The following is a 14,627-nucleotide window of genomic DNA, read 5'->3' on the forward strand; positions in this document are numbered from 1 at the left end:
GAGACAGAGTCTCGCTCTGTTGCCCAGGCTGGAGTGAGTGGCACAATCTCGGCTCACTGCAAGCTCCGCCTCCCAGGTTCACGCCATTCCCCTGCCTCAGCCTCCCGAGTAGCTGGAACTACAGGCGCCCGCCACCTCGCCCAGCTAATTTTTTGTATTTTTTTTTAGTAGAGACGGGGTTTCACCGTGTTAGTCAGGATGGTCTCGATCTCCTGACCTTGTGATCCGCCCGCCTCGGCCTCCCAAAGTGCTGGGATTACAGGCGTGAGCCACCAAGCCCAGCTGTACCGGAAAATTTTTAATAATTTATTATTATTAGTTTTTGAGATGGAGTGTCACTGTGTCGCCCAGGCTGGAGTGCAGTGGCGCAATCTCGGCTTACTACAACCTCCGCCTCCTGGGTTCAAGTCATTCCTCCCACCTCAGCCTCCTCAGTAGCTGGCATTACAGGCATGCGCCCCCATGCCCAACTAATTTTTGTTTTTTTAGTAGAGACGGAGTTTCGCCATATTAGTCAAGCTGGTCTGGAACTCCTGACCTCAAGTGATCTGCCTGCCTCGGCCTCCCAGGTTGGGATTGCTGGGATTACATGCATGAACCACCCGGATTTTTATATTTATTTTTATTTATTTATTTATTTATTTATTATTTTTGAGACAGAGTCTGTCGCCCAGGCTGGAGTGAATGGCGCCATCTCAACTCACTGCAAGCTCCGCCTCCCGGTTTCTTTTTTTTTTTTTTTTTTTTGAGACTGAGTCTCGCTCTGTCGCCAGGCTGGAGTGCAGTGGCCGGATCTCAGCTCACTGCAAGCTCCGCCTCCCGGGTTCCCGCCATTCTCCTGCCTCAGCCTCCCGAGTAGCTGGGACTACAGGCGCCCGCCACCTCGCCCGGCTAATTTTTTTGTATTTTTTTAGTAGAGACGGAGTTTCACCATGTTAGCCCGGATGGTCTCGATCCCCTGACCTCGTGATCCGCCCGTCTCGGCCTCCCAAAGTGCTGGGATTACAGGCTTGAGCCACCGCGCCCGGCCGCCACCTCCCGGTTTCACCATTCTCCTGCCTCAGCCTCCCGAGTAGCTGGGATTACAGGCACCGGCCACCGCGCCCGGCTAATTCTTTTGTATTTTTTGTAGAGACGGGGTGTCACCACGTTAGCCAGGATGGTCTCGATCTCCTGACCTCGTGATCCACCCGCCTCGGCCCCCCAAAGTGCTGGCATTACAGGCGTGAGCCACCGCGCCCGGTCTTATTTATTGATTGTTTTATTTTTATTTTTATTTTTTTTTATTGATTTTTAAAGACAGGCTCTTGCTCCGTTGCCCAGGCTGCTGGAGCGCAACGTTGTGATAACTCACTCCAGCCTCGACCTCCTGGCCTCAACGGATCCTCTCCCTTCGGCCTCAGCTTCCCAAGTAGCTAGAACTCCAGGTGCAAGCTACCGCACCCAGTAAGAATCCTTTTCTCTTTTGGACTAACAAACTCCTACTCATCCATCAAAGCCCCAGCTCCAAAGGCCCCTTCTCCTGGCCTGGTTCCCTAGTCCACCTCCCAGCTAGTAGAGCTCCCTGGGAAGGGGTTAGACGCCTCTAAGTGGCAGAGAGGCCCTCATTCCTGCCCCAAAGGAAGCCTTCTCCCCTCCCCTGTGTGGCAGAAGAGGAGTCGGAGACGGAGAAAGAGGGAGAGCCGCCCAGGAGCTCTGAGCAGGGAGCCGGCAGGAGCGCCACGTCCGGGCGGCCTTGGTCCCTCCCTGCCTCAGTTTCCCGTGGCGTCAAAGCGGGCGAGCGCCCCTCCGGGCCTCTGGTGACGGGGGTGCTGTGCCCGGGCGGGGGTCCGGGGGCGACCGAGGGGGCTCAGGAAGTCCGCGGCCGCAGGAATTCGGCGCCTCCAGGCCTTATAAGGACATTTGCGCTCCGGGCCAATCAGCGGCGGGGGCGTGGCGCGCGGAGCCCAGCGCGTCCCAACCCCGCGCCCGCCCGGCGGTCCCGTCCCGTCCCGTCCCGTCCGGCCCCGTCCCGCCGCCGCCAGCCAGCCATGAGCTCCACGCAGTTCAACAAGGGCCCCTCGTATGGGCTGTCGGCCGAGGTCAAGAACCGGGTGAGTGAGGGGCGCCCCCTTCTTCCCCCACAGCGCGGCCGTCGCACGCTCGGACCTCTGCAGGAGCCCCCAGGCCCCCCAGCACCTCCCGGGCAGGGAGCTTGGAGACCCGGGGCGGAGGGGCCCTTGTTCTCACTGACGTCTGGAGGGGGGATGTCTGCGGGCACCCCCGAGGCTCCCGCGAATCTAGGGGAGCAGCCAGGTCTGAGATTCTGGGGGAAGAATGACCCCATTCATCCCCCAACATCTAGGGGTCGTGGGGTCTGACGTCCTTCCCTCGCCATGGCCCCAGGACCCCCACGTGTGAAGGCCCTGGCACCCTCTCAACCTTGGAGCAGGTCCGTTCAAGGGCCCACAACGCTCTGGGGATCTGGGGGGGACCCCAGCAACCCTGTCATCTCCTGGCCACACTTCTGCTTTTGGGTCCTCTCAGCTTTGGGAGGGGAAGGGGCGGGCCGAGTGGTTTTTGAGAAGTGTTACCCCCACACACAGGAATTTCCTGGCCTCTGGGACACCTTGGGGGTGTCCTGCAGGGAGAGTGGTAGCTGCTTTGCATGTTCACTTTGTCCCCATCTGACTAATTTAAACGGATAACAAAGAGGTTCTCTGAAGGTGGCCCTAAGATGTGTGGGGTTTTGTAACCTGGAAGCAAGAGCTGGGGCCTGGCAGGTCGCGGTGGCTCACGCCTGTAATCCCGGAACTTTGGGAGGCGGAGCTGGGTGGATGGCTTGAGCCCAGTCTGGGCAACACTGTGAAACCCTGTCTCTATAATTTAAAAAAAAAAAAAAAAAAAGGCCAGGGCTCCGGGAGACACTTTTTAAGAAAGCACTTGTGGTTCTGGCTCAGACAAGGCCAGATGCTTCGCAGGGTCACACAGCAGGGTCCTGGACAGGATTCCTAGGGAAAGTGGGGGCGGGGGCTGTGATGCCAGATCCACAGAGAGGACCGGGGACCTGACCCTCCGGGACCTGACCCTCCAGGACCTTCAGATGGAGGGGGGTGTCGTCCCCGCCCACCCCCTCCCCCAACGCCCACTGGGCACCTGGGAAGGTGTCCTTACAGCTGGCTTCTGCAGGGGAACCTGCCTCTGCACGCTCCTGAGGGCACCGGCCCTGCCAGTCCCGATAGCCCACCTGCCCCGGCGGGACTCCAGGGCCCACAGACTGGAGGGAGAATTCCTGCTTCTCCCGCTGTGAGCCCCTCCAAGACTTCAGACCAGCTCTTGGCCAAAAAGGGAGACTGAGGGTTGGGACAGCGGAGGCCTGAACCAGGGTGCCAAGCCCGGGGCTCACGACTCCTCCTTCAAGGGGCCATGTGCACCCTGCAGTCACAGAGCCCCGCGTGTAGTGGGGTGGGCACCCTGCTGCACCTCGCACACAGCCGGCTAAGGGTACCAGTGTCCTTGGGGACCTCAGAGACGTTCCAGCTGCCCAGGGCCACACAGCCCGCAAGTGGCAGGGCCAGGACCGAAACCCAGTACCTGCTGGGCCTGCGGAAGTAGGAGAGGGTACAGGAGGGTGGGGCGGCTTCCGGAGATGGGCGGGGTGGGGGCAGGTCGATACCTGCCCTGGCGGGGGTGAGGGCAGAGGCTGGCAACAGCTGCTTCACAGGCTCCCCGCGCAACCCTCAGTCTGTCTCTTTGGAGGGTGAGCTTGCCAGGGTCACGGAAGGGTCGCATCCCAATTAGACACCAGCTTCCCCCTGGCTTCCGCTCACACCTGCTTTACACCCGCTCTCTTTCTCCCCCGCTCCCACCGTGGCTCAGTTTACGCCTGGCAGGATGGCACGGAGGCGGCTCGGATCCACCGTGTCTGCGCCTTGCATCCCGGCTTGGGGGTCCGGACCCGCTGGGAACAGCTGGTTCAGATTTAGCCGGGGAGGCAGCGTGCATTCCTGGCAGTTTGTGGTGAACAGGAATGTGCGGGAAAGGCGGCAGGCGGGCAGTGGGGGGCGGGGGTGGGGGGAGGGACGGCGGCCGCTGGGGGCGGGGCCAGGCCAGGCGCCTCTGCCAGGGACCCCTGGGCCCCTGAGCCAGCAGAGATGTGGTGCAACTGGGCAAGGCAGGGCTGAGTACCCAGCAGCTGCCTGTTCTCATTCCTCGGGATCAAGGTTGCCGGCTGGGCGGGGCTAACCTCCAGGCATGGGAAGCCCAGCTGGATGGGGCTGTGAGCTGGTTTGTGGGGGCCTCCCCGCCTTTGCCTCCTCTGGCTACGGCTCTTTCCACACAGGTCCAGGTCAGGGGACCCTACCCAATAATTCCAGGCAGGTCCAGGTCAGGGAATCCTACACAAAAGATTCAGGAAGAGATGAGGAAGCAGAGGCTGAAGGGAACTGTTCGTGGGAACCTGGGGAGTTGGGGTGCAGAGCAAGGAGAGGGATTTGATTTGATCCTTCCCTCGATCCCTTCCTCCCTCCCTCCTTCCTTTCTTTTTTTTTTTAAGATAGAGGCTCACTCTTTTCCAGACTGGAGTGAAGTACCCCGATCTCGGCTCACTGCCTCCTCCACCTCCCGGGTTCAAGCAATTTTCCTGCCTCGGCCTCCCGAGTAGCTGGGACTGTAGGTGCACACCACCATGCCCAGCTCATTTTTGTTTTTAGTAGGGACAGGATTTCACCATGTGGTCTAGGCTGGTCTTGAACTCCTGACCTCAGATGATCCACCCGCCTTGGCCTCCCAAAGTGCTGGGATTATAGGTGTGAGCCACCATGCCTGGCCCCAACCCTACTTTATTTTCCCTCCAGCCTTTATCTCCTGCTCCCACTACACAACTTGCCCCTGTGCTTATGGTCCCCTATATGCTTTGCCGTCTGCCTCAGTGCTGTCTCCGCGGTCACTACTGGCTGGATAGGGACGCTCAAGGTCCCCACCGGTGCACACCCTCTGCCCAGGAGCACACAGCCCATTCCCCCATGGCGGTGTCTCAGAGCACTGAAGGCCAAGAAAACTAGAATGGCCGGGTGGAGGAAGGTGGCAGGGAGTCGGTGGCAAGGAGCCAGGTGTGTGATCAGAGGTGGTCAGCCTCCGGGGCAACTTCTTCGGGAGTTGCTAAGAAGCAGGATCCGGTCCTGGCGCGGTGGCTCATGCCTGTAATCCCAGCACTTTGGGAGGCTGAGGTGGGCGGATCACGAGGTCAGGAATTCGAGACCAGCCTGGCCAACATGGTGAGAATCTCGTCTCTACTAAAAATAAAAAAATTAATCAGGCATGGTGGCTCGCACCTGTAATCCCAGCTACTCAGGAGGCTGAGGCAGAAAAATCGTTTGAAACCCGGAAGGCGGAGCTTGCGATGAGCCGAGATCGCGCCACTGCACTCTAGCCTAGGCAACAGAGCGAGACTGTCTCAAAAAAAAAAAGAAAAAAGAGGTGGTGATTGCACAACATTGCAAACGTACGAAAAGCTGCTAAATGGTATACTTTCAGGTGGTTGAAGTGGTAAATGTCATGTGTGATGTAGCGGGGAGGTGAGAAGGCAGGGCGCGGGGGCAGATCCGGCCAGGTGTGTCCTACACCCAGAGTGGATTAGAGCTGATGTATATCAGTGAGTGCTGAGACGGTTGTCCGCCGGCTTGCAGGGTGGTTTATCTGTGCCCGCCTGCAGTGGCTGGGGTGCCCCTAATGATGGGAAAAGGGAGGATCTGTGTGGGTGTGGTGAGGGGGAACCTCCAGGCCCCTCTGTCTCCTGTTGCCCTGGAGTCCCCGCCCCAACCTGTCCAGAGCTTCTGGGGGACTCCTGCCCGGGGTGCCCCCACCCCAGCTCAGTCTCGTGCCCTTTGCTCCACCAGCTCCTGTCCAAATATGACCCCCAGAAGGAGGCAGAGCTCCGCACCTGGATCGAGGGACTCACCGGCCTCTCCATCGGCCCCGACTTCCAGAAAGGCCTGAAGGACGGAACTATCTTATGCACGTGAGTACACGCAGGGACACGGGCTGTCTCACACTTAACGAATCTTGGTTTTTTTTTTTTTTTTTCCTTTTTGTGGAGAACGGGGTCTCGCTATATTACCCAGGCAGGTCTTGAACTCCTGGGCTCAAGCTATCCTCCCGCCTCTGCCTCCCTGAGAGCTGGGATTACAGGCGTGAGCCACCGCGCCCGGCCGAATCTTGGTTTTTCTCACTCTTTTCTTTTTTTAATTAAGAAATTTTGGGGGGGCCAGGCGCGGCAGCTCGCACCTGTAATCCCAGCACTTTGGGAGGCCGAGGCGGGTGGATCTCGAGGTCAGGAGTTCGAGACCAGCCTGCCCAGCACGGCACAACCCTGTCTCTCCTAAAAATACAAAAAAAATTAGCCGGGCGTGGTGGCATGCGCCTGTAGTCCCAGCTACTCGGGAGGCTGAGGCAGGAGAATTGCTTGAACCCGGGAGGTGGAGGTTGTCGTGAGCTGAGATCGTGCCATTGTACTCCAGCCCGGGCAACAGAGTAAGACTCCGTCTCAAGGAAAAAAAAAAAAAGAAAGCTAGCTGGGCGTGGTGGCTAAATAAATTTAAAAAAAAAATTTTTTTGAGATGGGGTCTCACTCTGTCATCCAGGCTGGAATGCAATGACACGATCTCGGCTCACTGCAACCTCTGCCTCCCAAGTTCAAGTGATTCTCCTGCCTCAGCCTCCCGAGTAGCTGGGATTACAGGCGACTGCCACCACGCCTGGCTAATTTTTTTTTGTATTTTTAGTAGAGACAGAGTTTCGCCATGTTGGCCAGGCTGGTCTTGAATTCCCGACCTCACGTGATCTGCCTGCCTTGGCCTTCCAAAGTGCTGAGATTACAGGCCTGAGCCACCAAACCCAGCCAAAGATTACTTTATAAAGTGGAAACCTGAGGCCCAGGATGGTGGCTCACGCTTGTAATCCAAGCACTTTGGGATGCTGAGGTGGATGGATCACGAGGTCAGGAGTTCGAGACCAGCCTGGACAACATAGGGAAACCCTGTCTCTACTAAAAATGCAAAAATTAGCTGGGCGTGGTGGCGGGTGCCTGTAATCCCAGCTACTTGGGAGGCTGAGGCAGGAGAATCACTTGAACCCGGGAGGTGGAGGTGGCAGTGAGCCTAGATAGCGTCATTGCACTCCAGCCTGGGTGATAGAGCCAGACTCAGTCTCAAAAAAAAGAAAAAAAAAAAAAAGGAGTGGAAACTGAGTCCCGGGGAGAGGCAGTGAGTTTGCCCTGGAAGGCGTGAGCTTGGCTGAGATCAGCATCGGGCCTTCACGATTATTCATTGTTCATGGAGGTTTCTGTTCCCCCTACCCCATATTGTGCCCTCCAGACTCATGAACAAGCTACAGCCGGGCTCCGTCCCCAAGATCAACCGCTCCATGCAGAACTGGCACCAGGTGAGGGGCTGGTGGGGCGGAGTAGGGATGGTGCTGGGGGCCCATCTAACAGGTGGGGAGACTGAGGCCCACTCACCGTCCCTCTCCTGCCTCCTCCCAGCTAGAAAACCTGTCCAACTTCATCAAGGCCATGGTCAGCTACGGCATGAACCCCGTGGACCTGTTCGAGGCCAACGACCTGTTTGAGAGTGGGAACATGACACAGGTGCAGGTGTCTCTTCTCGCCCTGGCGGGGAAGGTGAGGCCCAGAGAGGGGCAGCCACCTGCCCAGAGTCACACAGCGGGGTGGATGTAGCTGTTGCATTCACGTGTTTGCAAATTTTTGTTTGTTTTTGAAACGGAGTCTCGCTCTGTCACTCAGGGTGGAGTGCAGTGGTGTGATCTCAGCTCACTGCAACAACCTCCGCCTCCCAGGTTCAAGCGATCCTCCTGCCTCAGCCTCCCAATTAGCTGGGATTACAGGCACCTGCCACCACGCCCGGCTAATGGTTGTATCTTTAGTAGAGATTGGGTTTCACCATGCTGGCCAGGCTGGTCTTGAACTCTTGACCTGGTGATCCGCCCACCTCAGCCTCCCAAAGTGCTGGGATTATAGGCATGAGCCACCGAGCCCGGCCTCGTTTGCAAATATTTCTGAGCATCCGCAAGGTGCCAGGCACTTCGGATTCCTTGGTGAACAGGAAAGACATGGTCTACACCTTTATGGAGTTCAGTCTGATGGGGGAGGCATGCAAAAGTGAATACAGCATTTTATTATGTAAGCTCTTATTATATGTAAGCTCTGGCCAGGCGTGGTGGCTCACACCTGTATTCCCAGGACTTTGGGAGGCCGAGGTGGGAGGATCACTTGAGCTCAGGAGTTCGAGACCATTCTGGCCAACATGGTGAAACCTCGTCTCTACTAGGAATACAAAAATTAGCTGGGTGTTGTGGCACGCGCCTGTAATCCCAGCTCCTCGGGAGGTTGAGCTGAGGAGTTAGAGGTTGCAGTGAGCTCTGACCGCACCACTGCCCTCCAGCCTGGGCAACAGAGCAAGACTCTCTCAAAAAATAATAATACCAAAAGTAATAAATAAGCTGTAAACTGGGAGAAATGCCTTAAGGAGAAGAATTAGACCAATGTTGAGCATCTAGTGACCCTCAAGCCCAGACCAGGAGGGTGGGTGGGACGGTGTCTGGTGCAGTCTGGGAGCGTGGGTGGGACACGGTGGCTGGTGCGGCCCGGGAGCGTGGGCGGGACACGGTGGCTGGGGCAGTCCGGGAGCGTGGGCGGGACGCGGTGTCTGGGGCAGTCCGGGAGCGTGGGCGGGACGCGGTGTCTGGGGCAGTCCGGGAGCGTGGGCGGGACGCGGTGTCTGGGGCAGTCCGGGAGCGTGGGCGGGACGCGGTGTCTGGGGCAGTCCGGGAGCGTGGGCGGGACGCGGTGTCTGGGGCAGTCCGGGAGCGTGGGCGGGACGGTGTCTGGGGCAGTCGGGGAGCGTGGGCGGGACGGTGTCTGGGGCAGTCCGGGAGCGTGGGCGGGACGGTGTCTGGGGCAGTCCGGGAGCGTGGGCGGGACGCGGTGTCTGGGGCAGTCCGGGAGTGTGGGCGGGACGGTGTCTGGGGCAGTCGGGGAGCGTGGGTGGGACGGTGTCTGGGGCAGTCCGGGAGCGTGGGCGGGACGGTGTCTGGGGCAGTCCGGGAGCGTGGGCGGGACGGTGTCTGGTGTAGACCGCGAGCGTGGGCGGGACGCGGTGTCTGGGGCAGTCCGGGAGTGTGGGCGGGACGCGGTGTCTGGGGCTGTCCGGGAGCGTGGGCGGGACGCGGTGTCTGGGGCTGTCCGGGAGCGTGGGCGGGACGCGGTGTCTGGGGCAGTCCGGGAGCGTGGGCGGGACGCGGTGTCTGGGGCAGTCCGGGAGTGTGGGTGGGACGGTGTCTGGTGTAGACCGCGAGCGTGGGTGGGACGGTGTCTGGGGCAGTCCGGGAGCGTGGGTGGGACGGTGTCTGGTGTAGACCGCGAGCGTGGGTGGGACGCGGTGTCTGGGGCAGTCCGGGAGCGTGGGTGGGACGGTGTCTGGTGTAGACCGCGAGCGTGGGCGGGACGGTGTCTGGGGCAGTCGGGGAGCGTGGGCGGGACGGTGTCTGGGGCAGTCCGGGAGTGTGGGCGGGACGGTGTCTGGGGCAGTCCGGGAGTGTGGGCGGGACGCGGTGTCTGGGGCAGTCCGGGAGTGTGGGTGGGACGCGGTGTCTGGGGCAGTCCGGGAGCGTGGGCGGGACGGTGTCTGGGGCAGTCCGGGAGTGTGGGTGGGACGGTGTCTGGGGCAGTCCGGGAGTGTGGGCGGGACGCGGTGTCTGGGGCAGTCCGGGAGCGTGGGCGGGACGCGGTGTCTGGGGCAGTCCGGGAGCGTGGGTGGGACGGTGTCTGGGGCAGTCCGGGAGCGTGGGTGGGACGCGGTGTCTGGGGCAGTCCGGGAGCGTGGGTGGGACGCGGTGTCTGGGGCAGTCCGGGAGCGCGGGCGGGACGCGGTGTCTGGGGCAGTCCGGGAGTGTGGGCGGGACGGTGTCTGGGGCAGTCCGGGAGTGTGGGTGGGACGGTGTCTGGGGCAGTCCGGGAGTGTGGGTGGGACGGTGTCTGGGGCAGTCCGGGAGTGTGGGTGGGACGCGGTGTCTGGGGCAGTCCCGGAGCGTGGGCGGGACGGTGTCTGGGGCAGTCCGGGAGTGTGGGCGGGACGGTGTCTCGCGCAGAAGGACCAGTAAGGTCTCGACATTGGAACTGGCTTGGGCTGTTAGAGGAACGGGGAAGGGAGCTGGTTTTCTCCTGGGATAACTACTCCGAATGGTGTTTTCAGAAGCCCCCGTGGCTGCCTGGTAACCTCACATGGGGAATAGTGGTCAGGGAGGAGTTGGGTGCAGGCATCCCAGTGAAGGGCAGTGCCAGCGGCCTGGCCAGGGTGCCCGGGCATTGGGTAGGAGCAGGTGGTAGAAGGTGAGAGAGAGAAGGTGAAAACCGCCTCCCCATGCCCACAATTCTTGGCCTGAGCCCTGGAAACCTGAGCTGTTGCCTAAAGCGAGGGACACTGGGATGAAACAGCCCCGTGGGCCGGACGCGGTGGCGCACGCCTGTAATCCCAGCACTTTCGGAGGCTGAGGCAGGCGGATGACTTGAGGCCAGGAGTTCAAGACCAGCCTGGCATCATGGTGAAACCCCGTCTCTACTAAAAATACAAAAATTAGCTGGGCGTGGTGGCGGGCGCCTGTAATTCTAGCTACTTGAGAGGCTGAGGCAGGAGAATCGCTTGAATCCAGGAGGAAGAGTTTGCAGTGAGCCGAGATTGCGCCACTGCACTCCAGCCTGGGTGACAGAGCCAGACTCCATCTCAAAAAAAAAAAAAAAGGGCCGGGCGCGGTGGCTCACGCCTGTAATCCCAGCGCTTTGGGAGGCTGAGGCGGGCAGATCACGAGGTCAGGAGATGGAGATCGTCCTGGCTAAGACGGTGAAATCCCGTCTCTACTAAAAAAAATACAAAAAAAATTATCTTGACATGGTGGTGGGCGTCTGTAGTCCCAGCTATTCGGGAGGCTGAGAAAGGAGAATGGCATGAACCCGGGAGGCGGAGCTTGTAGTGGGCCGAGATTGCCCCACTGCACTCCAGCCTGGGTGACGACAGAGCGAGACTCCGTCTCAAAATAAAATAAAATAAAATAAAAATAATAAAATAAAATAAAAAACTGAAACAGTTGTATGATGGATGTGTGGAGTGTGTGGAGTCCCAGACACCCTCAAAACATGCCTGAGGGGCTCTGCGCGGCAGGCGGAGGGGACAAGCTGTGGCCTGGTCTCTGTGCCGCCATCAGGGCCTGGATCTAGGGTCCCTGGCTGCCCTCTCCTGGTACTCCCGGCCCTTTTCCCTCACCCAGGCCAAGACTAAGGGGCTGCAGAGCGGGGTGGACATTGGCGTCAAGTACTCGGAGAAGCAGGAGCGGAATTTCGATGATGCCACCATGAAGGCCGGCCAGTGTGTCATCGGGCTGCAGGTGGGTGACAGCTCCCCCAGCCCCAGGGACCACAGCATTGGGGGATGACGGTGTTGGGGACAGCGGCGTTGGGGGACGGCGACGTGGAGCCCTGTGCTCCCTCAGGTTTGGGGAGGGACTGGAAACTTGTTGGGTGCAGTCTGACCTCTCCCGCAAACCTCCCTGCAGATGGGCACCAACAAATGCGCCAGCCAGTCGGGCATGACCGCGTACGGCACGAGGAGGCATCTCTATGACCCCAAGAACCATATCCTGCCCCCCATGGACCACTCGACCATCAGCCTCCAGATGGGCACAAACAAGTGTGCGAGCCAGGTGGGGCTCGCCCGGGTGCCCCAGACTCCTCTCCCTGTCCCTCCATAATCTGTGGTCTCGGCCCCTCCCCGAGGCCACCTCTGGCTTCCCTCCAGGCTCTTGGTCTCAGCCCCTTCCCTGGACCACCTCTGGCTTCCCTCCCTGCTCTCTGTCTCTGCCTTGGATTTCAACCTCTGTCGTTTCCACCTGGCTGTGGGTGCCTGGGGAAGTTACTACCTCACCCTGTCTCATTTTCCCTTAAGGACTACCCAAAGGTCCACCCAATTCTTTTTTTTTTTTTTTAATCTTTATTTATTTATTTTATTTATTTATTATTTATTATTATTATTTATTTTATTTATCTTTATTTTATTTATGTATTTATTTTGAGACAAGATCTCACTCTGTTATCCAGGCGGGAGCGCAGTGGTGCAATCTCGGGTCACTGCATCCTCTGCTCTGGGCTCAGGTGGTCCCCCAAAATGCTGGGATTACAGGCGTGAGCCACTGCACCCAGTGAAGGTCCCCTCCTCTCCACCGTGACCTGCTCCACCCTTCCTTCCTTTCTAGGTGGGCATGACGGCTCCCGGGACGCGGCGGCACATCTATGACACCAAGCTGGGAACCGATAAGTGTGACAACTCCTCCATGTCCCTGCAGATGGGCTACACGCAGGGCGCCAACCAGAGCGGCCAGGTCTTTGGCCTGGGCCGACAGATATATGACCCCAAGTATTGCCCACAAGGCACAGTGGCCGATGGGGCTCCCTCAGGCGCCGGCGACTGCCCGGACCCAGGGGAGGTCCCTGAATATCCCCCTTACTACCAGGAGGAGGCCGGCTACTGAGGCTCCCAGCACGCTCCCTTCCCACATCATCTCCCCGTCTGGGTTTTTGGGTTTTTCTGTGTTTTCATCTTTGTTTTTTTTCTTAGCCGGTTCAGTGCTGCCAATCAACCGAGGGTCTGTGAGTGGCAGTGTGGGATCAGGCAGCAGAGCTTTTTTCCCCTTTGCCTTGGGCCTTCGCAGGGCTGAGCCACCGGGCTGTGGGGGAGGGAGGTCAAGGCCATATCCCGATACATGTAGGGCGTGTAGGGCGAGGGTCCCTGCTGGCACGTTCAGGCTGTGCTGGGGAGAAGAGACTAACTGGTTCCCAAAGGTTTCTGGTTGCCTCGCCTCTTCCCCCTTTTGTCAGCTGAGCAGTTTGTGGTTTCTCTGTAAGTTTCAGGAAGTATTCACAAAAGAAAAATACATTTTGCTTTTTATTCCTGAGGAATGGGGCAGGGACAGTGGAGAAGGTGCTGGGAAATCAGTCACCTGGGAAAGGGGGCCCGGCCATGATGCTAAGTATCTCCAGCTCCCGAGTGACTGGATTTCTCCAGGACCAACAGACCTCAGATCCTCAGACCTGCCCCAGGGCCAGGTGGGGAAAGTGAAGGCTGTACGAGGAAGTGAAATTCTGAGTTGTTGGGCTAAGCCTGATCCCCTCTCCATGCTACCCGCCCCCCAACCCACTCTGGCCTCAGTAGGTTTTGTTTTAGTTGTGGCTGTCACCTAGGCTAGAGTGCAGTAGCGCAATCTTGGCTCACTGCACCTCCACCTCCCGGGCTCAAGCGATTCTCCAGCCTCAGCCTCCTACTGCAGGTGGAGCTACCTGCAGTAGCTGGGACTGCAGGTGCTCCACCACGCCCGGCTAATTTTTGTGTTTTTAGTAGAGACGGGGTTTCTCTATGTTGGCCAGGCTGGTCTCGAACTCCTGGCCTCAGATGTGATCCACCCGCCTCGGCCTCCCCAAGTGCTGAGATTATAGGTGTGAGTCACCATGCCCGGCCCCTCAGTAGGTTTTAAGGAGCCCCCAGCCCTCCTCCTTTCTGGTCTCGACAAGCTATACTGCTCCATCTTCCCCCGGCCACACGCCCCGCCAAGTACTGCACAGGGACCCCCACCCAGGGGCCCTGCTCCATGAGATAATGTGAAATACGATTGTGGACCAAACACAATAAAACCTCTGTTTGTAAGAAGAGAAAGTGGCTGAGAGAGTTGGCGTCGATGAGGGCGTGTTTTGCTTTGATGCTTTTGTGGGTAGAGGGGGGGTCTTGGGGGATGGAGGGATCAAGGGAAAATGTCCAGTTCACCACTGGGAGGAGGAGTAAAAGCTGAAGCCACAGGTGAGTCTGGGTGGAATGAATGATTTGAAGGGCCGGGACTTGGGGTAGAGGGAGAGGCTGGGCTTCCTGGCCAGTTGGAGAGGAGGCAGTTGCCTCAAAGGCTCTCGATGCGGTCCGGCTGCACCCTGCCTCACAGCGCAAGCCTCCTGGCCTCAGCCTGGATGTCTCCCCGCTAGCGAACTCCTATTTATCCCCAAAGCCCCAACGGCAGTGCCACCGCCCTCCGCCGGGGGAGCCCTCCCCGCGCTTCTCACTCTCCCCAGCGCTTTCTTTTTTTTTTTTTTTTTTTTTTTTTTTTTTTTTTTTTTTTTTTTTTTTGAGACGGAGTCTCGCTCTGCCACCCAGGCTGGAGTGCAGTGGCCGGATCTCAGCTCACTGCAAGCCCCGCCTCCCGGGTTCACGCCATTCTCCTGCCTCAGCCTCCCAAGTAGCTGGAACTACAGGCGCCCGCCACCTCGCCCGGCTAGTTTTTTGTATTTTTTAGTAGAGACGGGGTTTCACCGTGTCAGCCAGGATGGTCTCGATCTGCTGACCTCGTGATCCGCCCGTCTCGGCCTCCCAAAGTGCTGGGATTACAGGCTTGAGCCACCGCGCCCGGCCCCCCAGCGCTTTCAAAGCTGTGGACCCACACACTCCCATTTCAGCTTCACCTCCAGCCTGTGAAATAAACTCCTCTTCCAGAGTGGGAAACGGGTTTTCCTCAAGATCAGGGTAACCCATTATGACCTGAGCCTC

At 58.8% G+C, this 14,627-nt stretch overlaps 1 protein-coding gene across 2 annotated transcripts; it reads left to right on the top strand.

The window, feature by feature from the left end:
- The first annotated feature begins 1,904 nt into the window (after positions 1-1,904).
- LOC105486342 (calponin 2) lies at positions 1,905-13,761 on the top strand. Of its 2 annotated transcripts, none has more exons than XM_011749204.3 (7): positions 1,905-2,093; positions 5,877-5,998; positions 7,353-7,419; positions 7,520-7,657; positions 11,317-11,433; positions 11,602-11,748; positions 12,298-13,761. In XM_011749204.3, exons 1-7 carry the CDS (start codon positions 2,031-2,033, stop codon positions 12,571-12,573), a joined length of 930 nt encoding a protein of 309 aa, XP_011747506.2. In that variant the 5' UTR covers positions 1,905-2,030; the 3' UTR covers positions 12,574-13,761. The 2 variants fall into 2 exon arrangements, with proteins under 2 accessions (XP_011747506.2, XP_024649966.2); XM_024794198.2 differs by lacking the exon at positions 1,905-2,093 and adding an exon at positions 3,719-3,739.
- The last annotated feature ends 866 nt before the right edge of the window (positions 13,762-14,627 follow it).

Source organism: Macaca nemestrina, chromosome 20 (assembly GCF_043159975.1).
Source record: "Macaca nemestrina isolate mMacNem1 chromosome 20, mMacNem.hap1, whole genome shotgun sequence".
NCBI classification, from domain to species: Eukaryota; Metazoa; Chordata; class Mammalia; order Primates; family Cercopithecidae; genus Macaca; species Macaca nemestrina.